At 33.8% G+C, this 12,124-nt stretch overlaps 1 protein-coding gene across 1 annotated transcript in view; it reads right to left on the bottom strand.

Moving 5' to 3' along the window:
* LOC149480185 (uncharacterized) overlaps positions 1-11,112 on the bottom strand; it is a 31,567-nt gene extending 20,455 nt beyond the window's left edge. Inside the window, exon 1 of the mRNA XM_089707663.1 lies at positions 10,967-11,112. Within this exon, the coding sequence (XP_089563789.1) occupies positions 10,967-11,112 (146 nt within the window). The remainder of the gene's footprint in view (positions 1-10,966) is intronic.
* Between the last annotated feature and the right edge of the window lie 1,012 nt (positions 11,113-12,124).

The raw sequence follows: 12,124 nt of genomic DNA, 5'->3' as shown, positions 1-12,124 counted from the left end.
TCACTATGATGCGTAATGATTAATGCTTGATTAATGTATAACATGATTTTATGTAAGTACTGGCATCACAATTTTACATCATTGTATTGAAATTTTGATGAATTAATAAAGGATTTTTTATTATGTACTGCAAAAGTATTCAACAATTCATGATAATATTGCATATAATAATATTATGTAAGAAAGGCGACTATTGATAACAAGCTTTTCCACCTCTATATCACACGCATACCTAAACTTGTAAATTATGTGTTTAATTTAAATTATAAAATACTTCTAAATACCTTTAAAATCCAAAATTGATTTATTATTTTACCACAATATATTATATTCGCATTTGAAATAGCAAAGGAAAAAACATGCAAAATTTTTATATGAACTCTTTAAAAGAGAAGGAAATGTACAGTTTGCATACAGCGTTATAGTGTAGGAGAATAACGAGAACACCGGAACGGCTAGTGTTTGTCGACTGGGAGGCGTGTAGTGTAGGAGGTGATGATAAAATTATTTTATTTTTTTCAAACTGTTCGTATATCAATAATGTATTGTGTTTCTTCCAACTTCTTGTACTCTTGTATTTAATCCTGTGTTGTTCTCATATTTTTTTCATAATATTTTAATTGGTTTGATAATTAATAATGATCATCATTCTAGTTAGGTACTCTATTTTCAGTTTAATGTTTAATGAATTCTTAAAGTCACCAAATAGCCACTCTCACTTGATTTATGATTAAGCTTGCACTTAATATTATCCAAAGCTCATTCTAATGTGAACATACAATGTATTAGAGTTTACGTGTTCGTCTATTTGGTTAGAATTTGCATACAGTTTAGAATATATATTTAAAATCATTAATAGGGAAACATTCTACAAACGATTAGTTCAAAAAGAAAACTTTAAACCACATTTGAACAGACAGCCAACAACAGACCGCCTCCTTGGTACAGTGGTTGACGCGTGAGCGTAGAACCGAGGGGTCCTGGGTTCGATTCCCGGTGGAGACGAAGAAAAAAAAAATGTCTCGGTCTGGCAGGACACAGAAGGCTGATCACCTACTTGTCCCTAAAGAAAATCGATCAGTGAAACAGATGTATGAATAATGCATCTGCCCCTTACCCCACTAGGGGACACGGGACTTCACTTTTTACATTTGAACAAATAAAAGCACTAACTCAGCAGCTCCTGGACTATAAAAGACAAGATATACAGGGTGAGGGTACAAAGAATCAATCGGCCAAGCTGTTTTCTTTTTCAATCAGTGGCCGTCCCTTGAGGGCCGGGTGCACAGAGCAGCTTACATGCTTCCGTATTGTTTCTATTTCTATACGTTTCACTGAGTAGCTGGGTAAAAAAGCTGCAAATATTATACAGGGTGTGTAAATTGAGAATAATTAGTTTTTTTATGTGAATATCTAATTTAAGATTGAAAAAAATACGCCTAACTAATTAATTTTTGCCTTTGGAAATCTTCATCTTGGCGACAACATCGCACAAGTCTACGTGGTATATATTTTATAATTCGCAATTCGCATTTCCTAATGTTGCTGAGGTGTCTGGAGATCTATATCTCTTTAAACCTTCTATATACTATTTAGAGGTAATCCTCAATTTGAGAATGCAATCACGTTCACGAATAAGTGTTGCTGATGCAGCGTGACTCGTCTCTCCAATATCATATAAAAAGCAAAAAGTCATCACGCAATCGTTTCTTTTATTTGATGGCGTTTTTTGAAGATTTTATCCCGATATATTTTTCTCGATGTTGTGACAAAAGATGGATTATGTTTATCGAATAATATAGTAAAGTATCTGGCTCGAAGGACCAATGTCAGAATACATCTATAAAGTTATTTGAAAAAGAAAATATAAGATTTGGTAGTTCTGTCTTAATTAGTTACTTACAAAAGATGATTGATGTTTAACTTTGGATTGAATCTTTTTCTCTAGTTATATAATTTAATGCAAATACTTTTACGATCTATTATCGTTACAAATATCATACACCTCGAAATACCAAAAAAATATTTGAACTATATCATCATTAAATACATATCCATCACCAACCAACATTAATATTGTTATGAAACTCATGTCGAACTGAACATGATTTCATTATAAAACTAGCAGACATCACGTAGAATTTAAATCCGCGCAGCCAACTTTCTGCCCTGTGGTTACATAGTTTGAAGTCACAGCAGTTAGAAAATAAATTGAATATTGGTGGCGGTGTTTTCCACCAGATTGAGTTATATTTTATCAACGCCGTAAATTTTAACTGGAAGATTGCGGATAGCTGTGCTGTAGTTTGGAAAAAATGGAGCGTGTAAATTAATTGACATAGGTTTTTGGGAGCGTTCGGTGTACCACGATTATCTTTCGATTGATTGATTGAGTCGCTTGGAAATTGGAATGGGAAGATTTAGTAGTAGGCTACTATTAAATAAATATAATTTAAATAATGTATAAAATCTGATTTAACTTCTAAACTGGACTTTGATGGAGCCTCCACTAACGGCCTACGTATGTATAGGCAAAATGTACTTAGAAAAATAATAAGGTATGCTCGCAAAGAATCATTTAATGTACATTATTAGCTCCAGCTACTACAAAGAACAGCACAATCGTGCACGTAATTACAAAGATATTGTAAATTATAAACAAGCCGGGTCATTTTGACCCAACCTCAATGACGCCGGGTTAAGGTGAACGAAAATTATTTAAATACATTATTATTTGTAAATTTTTACCGATCAATCTTAACAATAGCAATTTTATCACGTAATTCCACGTACTTTCCTTTAACAGTTTATGTATCAAACACAGAAAAGCGAAAGAGAAATAATTACTTATTCAATAAATCGATTACAACCATCGCGATATCTACTTAAGGATTTAACATTCCCGGAATCACCAATATTAAGTTGCGTTTCCATTATACAAGTAATTAGGATACTTAATTTATCTTGAATGTCTTTTTGGATTCGATCCCTGTCTAATAAAGTTTTCTATTTCCAAGAAGACCTTTATAAGAGAAAAAAAGTCTTTGTATTTTCTTATCGTATTGTCACTAAATAGCTAAGTTTTGTTTGTCTCGATCGATACTTCAGTATGAGCCTAGTACATCCGTTGATGATGTAAGATACTACACAAATGTGAAAATCTTATTCGCGCATGTAATAATAAAAAATAGATGCAACAATTGCACGACATCGTCCGCATTATCCACTTGATTTCAGTCTGCTTTCTCATCTTGGTTAGATCGTCAAAACTGGTAAGGTAACTTTTTACCTTACCAGTTTTGACGATCTAACCAAGTACCTACCTACTACGTAGTTTCACAATTCACAAGAAAAAGAATAGACTGTCGCTTCAGTGACGTCACACGCAACTCGCAAGCAGATCACAATGGAAACGCGGCCTTAACTCCGGGTGTTATTTGAATGAAATTGACGCGAATTCATTTTATTTATCACCGCCGCAAACATTCGCGGGTTTATGCCCCGGCACTGCGAAGAAAGTGAATTTTGATGCGGCTTTTTTATGTGTTTTCGAGCGTTTACAGGCTGCCTTTATCCCCGTTCTTTGTCTCCCGATGATATTGCCTATTCCGATTTTGCTTACATTTAAGATACGTTATTTGAACGTCTATTTGTGTTTTATTGGTGAGTTTGGGCAATTTTGTTTGGTCGGAGTCTTGTCGGAGTTAATAAATGCATTGCGTTTTTTATTTTAGGTTATGCTAATTGTAAAATTTAAACAAAAAAGTATTTATCTAATAGATATTCAAAAACATATTATTATTTACGTAACAACATTTATTTAGTCATAGTCATTATGAATAGACAGAAATTTGAATTTTATTTTAATATTCAAAATAACTAACAAAATAATTTTAAGGTAATTTTAATTGCGTTAGGAGCTGAAAATAAAATATATTGCTACATAACATAAACAATTATAAAATATCCATACTTAATAGGAAAACACCACTCTAGGTAAAGAAACAAAATCTACAGCACTTCCAAATATTTAGGTTTTCATACACCAATTACACGAGCACTCTTTAACATGTTAAACGATGTTTCCAAAAATTGCTTAAATAAAACCCTAGTATATAACACTGCATCTAACCGTCCGAGTTTTCTGGCACCATTTCAATACTTGAACTATGCTACGTCAAATTTAGACAAACAACTATTCAGAGTATGAATAAAACATGAAATGGTCGAGCGATCCCCTATAAACCATTCCGAACCCTATCCCATTGTAATAAGAATTTATTTCCAGTTGTGGGTAATGATGAGTAAGGGTAATGTAATTTTATATTACATTTTTCAATACGTTATTATATTAACTGTATGATATATGAGGCATTTATATGTAAAGGCTGATGAACCAATTTTACGTTCTGTTGAAAAGCATCCGTCCTGTATGAGACATAATTTTGTGGTTTCATGGAAATATAGTTGGGAAGGAAAATATTAAATTTTGTATGTCCGCATCCGAAGTGTTACATAAAAATTGTTTGAGTAGATTTCTGAATTAATGAAATTCACAGAATAACTTATTTATTATTTTAAAACGTCGATGTTACAGGAAAGATTATACCTAATTAATGAAGAACGAGCACGATATTTTATTATTTAAGAGTCACTTCACGCATCATATTCATCCACAATACCTACTAAAGAAATAATTGAAATGAAAGAGCAATGGTACAGATGTATAACGTGTAATTTTTTTTTAATTATAATACGAAATATATTTTACAAATACCTAGTTCAAACTTACACTATTTAAACTTTTCGACTCATATGAATCACTGTCCATTGAACTATCCCCCAGCTATACCACGAACGTTATTCGCACAGAATTAACCCTAGTGTCTTTGAGCAAAATAGCTTCATATAAATTAACTACCCTACTTGCATAAAGATGAGCATGATAATCGCCATTGGAGCCCCACTAAGCTTAAAACGATAATTACTGACGTAAAAGAGCATTAAGCTTTGCAGAAACTGGTCGGATTGTAACTAGATGCCGTCTAAACACGCGATGGTGTGTACTTAGGTATTTAACAGAATACATGCTGTAAAATTTGTATTTGAATGAATTGGTAACGCTTTAATGAGTATAGTCTATAGAGAGTATTTTTACAGGGATTATAGCGAGATTATGACTAAATAGGTAGAATATTAAAATGAAATCGCTTTTACTTAACTTGTTCTATTCATTATTATCTAATGATGATGAATCAAAACCAGTAACTTTATTTATACATACGAATAAAATATTAATAAAACTAAAAAAATAGCCTTATAGTGTATTACAAACTTTAAATCTTATAATATTATGGTATCAGTGCTGCAGTGACCTATCTTATCTGTATACAAAAGAAATTCAATTAGAAATACAAGACTACATCTTGCTTGTAAAATGTAAACATAGAGCACTATTAGCATGGCTATTAGTTACAAGTATAAGACAGATATTAATCGGCTTGCAAAAAATTAGAATACTGGTTTGCATTTAAGAATTAAATATTACTAGTTAAATTACTTAAATTAAAATTTATTTACTAAAAGCACACATACACTATTCACATTATAAAAATGTTTATAAGACATGTTTAATAATTATTTTTCTATATTATGTATGTATTGTGCACTATGTTAATAAAACTACGACAGTTCTAGTTTCATTAAAGGTCCTTTTTGTTAACCTTAAATAAAATTTAATAAAAATAAGAGAGACACCGTGACGTCAGCGTGTGACGTCATTATACGCATCACATAGTACACACGCGCGTTTTAGAATAAAATAATATTTTTTTCTATAAATAGTTATTATGATTAAAACATGTACTTACCCTGTGTACTTACCTAATCCTTCGTATTTACTATTTATATGCGTGCTTGAATATATATTTTAATCAGTGGCATCACCATAGTTACACGAGTATCAAATATAAATCAACAAGCTAAATGTTAGTAAGTCGTTTGATGTTTTAACTTAAACAAGCCGTGTTTACGTAATTTGTGCCAAATCGAAATTAATGTTTACCTTTAGTAACTTGAGCATTTATATCGATATTTAGAGCACTCGTTACGTGTCAATAAACTTGGATTTTCGTTCTGTGAAATCATATTTTGCTTACATAATATATTATAATTATATTATAATCATATTTTGCTTATACAGGGTGTCCCACTTTTGGTATACTAAGCTCAAAGGAGGTTATAGTTTTGCATACGCTGAGTACGTAAAAAATACTTATAAAATTCCAGACGCATTTTTTTTTCGGAGAGATGAATTCTTAAAGCTCTATGTGTACACCCCTAACAAGCAACACGCCCAAATTTGCCACCCGCATGTGAGATATCGTTTAAGATTATGTTTTCATAGACAAAATGCTCACATTAGAGAAGCGGTATATGCCGGCTGCGCGAAGCTAGAGAAGAAAACATGGATTTTCAGGAAAAATTTAGCAAAAAAATTTTGACGTAATTTTGTTGTTTAAGTATTTTTTACGTGATCAGTGTATGCAAAACTACAAGTCCCTTCGCGCTTAGTATACCAATAGTGGGACACCCTGTATAATGATTAAAGAGATACATGAGAATGTGAAGATTTTAAATAACAAGTCACTAATTTGTTGATTAGTATGAATGTGAAATTCGTTGATAAAGGTACTATATATTATTATGTCGCACGCAAATTGTATAATCTCGCCGTTTACAAATGCTCGGCATTTTGTAATATGCTGAGAATTTACTTTTTCCAAAATTTTACAAAAAACGGTTGCGAGCCGACGGAGCCCCACTTCGTTTGGCTCCTATTTCTGTGTAGTTTTAAAAACACGAACCCACCCCCCTTATCCAAACGAAAAATTTCTGATTACAAATTCTCGACATATTACAAAATGCCGAGCTTTTATGAACGGCGAAATAATACCTACAATTTGCCTGCGACATATTATATAGCATTTTCGATGTTCTTTCTAAGTTTTAGTAGTATATTTCGCTTACTGCTTTTATATAGCTGCTGTTATTGGTTGCCATTAATATGTACATGATAATTAGATCATGTTTATTATTATATTTCAACACAGATTTGCCTAAAGTTTCCATCATATTCGCAGTGGATCGGAGACTGTCGAATGTAAAAAGGTCAAAGTCAGACCGACCTTTTGACCGGCCAAATTTAGAATTATAAATTTATCTTCGTCAAGCGCTATACCACAGAACATCCTATGCATATAATTAAGTAACTACAATGCTACAAACACATACAATGCGCTGTTTTTGCCGTTAATTTGTAAAAACGTTGCGAACGTCGCTCGCAGAAAGATTTCTTAATCGGAATAAGCTACATAGATTCAACAAAGAAATTATGACTTGGTAAATTATTCCCAGAGCGGCGTTCGTTCGCTCTGAGACAGCTATTAAATTATTTAGATGCGTCCGTGGAGAATGCGACTCGAGAAGTGGCCTTGAATTATCTTCAACAATAGGACGGATTTACTGTAAATCTTTCTGGGAAAATTTTGAGGAAAAGTTGCGAAAGTAGGCACGGAATTAAAGGAATTAAAAAATTTTGAAGTACTTGCGTTGGGTGTTAAAAATGTATTGGTTTAATATGGGCTGATAAATTATGGTTCATTAACTCTATGGTTAGCTCTATGGCTCTATCATTGTATTATAATAAGTATTAGCAATATAGTACCCAAGAAAATTTACCAATTAATGTTAAATGCAGCTTCTGAAGCCCATATGATAAGCGCTTGCAGAAACAGGAGTGGTAAGTACCTATACGATTGCATTTTGTCAGACACAACAACGCGATGATATCGCTTAAAAGAAGCCAGAATTAAAACAAACGAAATTCAAACACATTCGAAAACTGAAATTCACGAAATGTACAAGCGATAATTTAACCCCAATAAATAACAGCGATAAGAAGTCAAGACTATAACAACACCTGATAAAAACATTTAGCCAAAGACGTTTATACGCGAACGTGTGAAGCATAAATCGCGGCCAATCTGAGGGCAGCCGCCCGAAATATGGCTCCGATGAGTTATGGCACCTTATCTTGCCCGACCTGCCCTATGGTCCGCTCCACTTGGTGTCTCGGTGTGGGTAATTAAACGTGAAACAATATGATGTGTTAATAAAAACGATCCTGATAAAAAATTTCAATAAGAAAATTGTTCCTGATAAGACAACATTAGGCTTGATTTCAATGTACGTTGTTAGTTATAAGAACGAAACAACGCATAACTTCATACGGATATAAAATTATGATTGACAGTTGCCCTTTTTGTGTGTTTTAACATGATAGTGAATTTTTTTTAATGAAAAAACTAATTTTATATTAGATATGATGTGTTACCTACTTTTTACATAAAGTAAATTTTCCTCACTCTTTAAAAAATATATTATTACGATGAGAAAATACAATGAATTCATTCACAAAAAAATATCTCCACTATTTATTCATACACAGACATTATCTTCTAAACAGTACCTAGCACAGAATAATACAACATTATATCTTTATCAGCCACAAACTGTTACCATTGTATTTATACACAGGTTATACTTAGTACCAAGCGGAACACAACACAACAATCGCGTTAAATTGAGCACGTATCTAGAGCATTAATACTGCGGCCGCGGTGTATCGCTGTGCGAATATTATCTCCTCTTTACATTTATCATTATTGTGTAACCTTTTGTTGAAACTTTTTTATGTGTGGAGGCACCAAGCTTTGGGTGCAAAGCAGAGGTGACGTTGCCTTTTGAATGCAGGTTGTTTAAAAAGGTATAACGGTCTAATTTTTAGTTTGATTATACAGCTTCTACGAATTCTATAATTCAGGATAGAATCCAGCTCAAAGATATAAAGCAAAGGATATTATGTGCATGCCGGTTTGTGAGAAATATAATATTAAACAATTTTCATGCAACATCCCTGCTTTTGCCCCTGTTTAATTTTAAGGCTTGTAGTAAAAGGTAGTTGTAGCCTATATACCTAGGTTTCTGATTTATTTTTAAGCTATTGCATAGCTTCTATCGCGGGCCTTGAGCGTGGCGACCGAATCTAAAAATTCCGTAACGAAAAAACCTAACACCCTCCACTCCAACCGGCCGCGGCGCAGCGATGCGATGCTGTTGCCTGTTTCTGTATGCACAAGTATTTTTTTATACAGACAATAAGTTGTTACATTCCGTGCCTAACTATTCAACAACTTATTTCTCAAACTATAATAGAGATCAAATTCAAGAATTGAAAGCTCTGTTTCAGCTATGTGCGTGTAAGATAGCAAAATATATTCTATTAAAACATATTTAGAGACATGATCACATCTCCACATCAGTATTACGACAACATTCCAACAGCATCGACCTAAGAAGCGAATGCTAACACTCGATAATCCTACCAAAAACATGCCATAGAATGATGGATGAAAACTCAAAGTAAAGGCCGCTGGAACACTACTCCGCACTAAAGTATTCACATAAAAGAGAATATAGTTAGTAAATTCCACGTCCCATTAATTAGCCGGAGGAGTGCAGCGGCGACTTAATAAGCGTTGATTCAAATTGCAAAACTGCCAACTCAACAGGCTTTTGCTCTGCGAGAGCGTTGTGCCAGCGAGACTACTGAAGTATACTTCTTAGTAAGCAACAAAAATAAGTTATTGTGCAAGTTATGTGACAACCCTACGCTATATGTAACGTGAAGCGCTGACGATGTGCTTTCGATCGTGAGAACGTCTTATTCCTATAGATTATAATATTAGAATTAAAATATATTGTGAAGCATCGTGCTCATGATAACACGTACTTGTAATTTTTATTTTTAATTAAAATCATTTAAAATATATGATTTTTTTATGAATTCACTGTAAAGTGAATTTAACTGGCGCAGTCGGTAGGATACTCGGGTCGCCCGGCGGGAAGATATCCGAAATAAATATCGGTTCCGAGGCCCCGCGCGGCCGACCGGTTTTTTTAAAAAAACCCATGCGAGTATCCAGAACATCAGCAGTATCCAGCCATCGATACGGAAACCATGTTAATGTGAGTTGCACAAAATTATTTTATTGTGTTGCTTTCCTATATTATATTCCTATATTAATTTTAGAATAAACCTTCACGATTTTCCATCCTAGGAAATCCCGGGGTACCGAGGCTGTTAATTCCCAACAGTCCTCGAGAAATAGTTTAGTTGATAGTATAAGAAGTATTGATAGTTTTAATATGTCATTTGACACGGAAGAAATTTTTAAATGCTTAAGGGTGGTCCCAGATTTTGATGGTAACCCCCATGTATTAACAAGATTTATTAAAATATGCGACCAATTAGTTATTAAATATATAAAAGATGACCCCGAGTCCACTCTTTCAAATTTATCGCTGATAAATGGCATTTTAAATAAAATCACGGGACCGGCGGCACGCCTCATTAATACTAACGGTATTCCTGATAGTTGGGGTGGAATCCGTGAGGCCCTAGTTAACAATTTTTCTGACCAGAGGGACGAGACGGCTCTGTATAATGATATAGCGTCACAAACCCAGGGCGGCAGCTCGCCCCAAGAGTTTTATGATAGATTGCAGTCTTTATTCAGTACCATGATGACTTACGTAACTTTACATGAATCACTTAAAAGTACTATAGACGCAAAACGTGACCTATATAAAAAATTGACGAAACAGGCTTTTGTTAGGGGTCTTAAAGAACCCCTCGGGTCGCGTATACGGTGTATGAGGCCCGAAACAATAGAGAAAGCATTAGAGTATGTTCAGGAGGAATTAAATACAATTTACTTACAACAAAGAAACGATGCTTCATCCAAATTTAATTATTCGAATCATAATAATGTACCGAAGTCTTTATATAATAATTCTTTAATGCCGTCACCCAATTTTCATGTACCCAAGCCTCTCTATGTACCTCAACCATATATGTTTCCTCCTAAAGTCAGACCAAACCCACCGTATCAATTTAGAATGCCTGTTCAAAACCAGCAGCATGTTCCTAGAATGCCCACACGTACCCAACAAATATTCCGAGCTATTCCACCTAACTATAACCCCCATAGCAACGTATTCCGATTACCACAACGTCCTCAACCAAATTATTATAAAGGTCCAACGCCAATGAGTGGCGTGAGTCATTATGTCACGAAGGAATCACCCTCGACTGGACATGACTGGCGTAAGCATGGTAACCCACCACCTACTAACTATTTTAAAACTCGTGATGTCCATGTTAATGAATGTGTACCATATGAATATTCTCTCCATACTATGACTACTATGACGCTGACTATAACAACTATTATGTTAACTATGCTGACGATAATTACTCTAACTATGACGCGATTTATGATCAAAATTGTGACATGCCATCAGAAAACGTATGTGAAACTAATGAAAGTAATGATACTAACCAACAAACTGACTCGACAGACAATGAGAATTTTCCGAAGGCCAGCCTCACAAGAAAGCCAAGATAGAAATTAATTTGCAGACACAAAGGCAGCTACCGTACATACAGATTTTAGACCCACCATTAAAACTTTTATTAGACACAGGAGCTAATCAGTCATTTATAAGTCCCGAAGCGGTTCAAAAGTTTTATTCAAATATAAGATTAAATTACGATCCTTTCGAAGTCACTAATATACATGCCACTACTAGAAACGATTTTTCTATTACTATACCATGTTTCAAAGAGTTTCAAGAGACTGATAAAATTACACTCTTTGTATATAAGTTTCACGACGTATTTGACGGACTTATAGGCCTTGATTTGCTCGAAAAATTGGAATCGAAAATTGACTTAAAAAACCGACAGTTTATTACGCGTAATGCCACTAACCCTATTAAAATGTATAATTCGTCCAATGTAAATTTATATGAATGCGTTTTACCAGCGGAGTGTTCCAAATTACTTAAATTACCCGTTAATGTACCAAATGGTGACACTTTAATACCAGAACAATTTATTTCAAATTGCGTTATACCTTATTGTTTAACATCGGTTAAAAATAACAGAGGAATTTTAGAGGTTCGTAATCCAACTCAACATGATATCATTTTCTCAATG

Source organism: Colias philodice, chromosome 19, assembly GCF_061535455.1.
Source record: "Colias philodice isolate Cphi_HAF_F1 chromosome 19, ilColPhil1 Martin Lab GWU primary, whole genome shotgun sequence".
Lineage (NCBI taxonomy): Eukaryota > Metazoa > Arthropoda > Insecta > Lepidoptera > Pieridae > Colias > Colias philodice.
The sequence above is the reverse complement of the archived record's forward strand: the minus strand, read 5'-3'. Positions and strand labels throughout refer to the sequence as shown.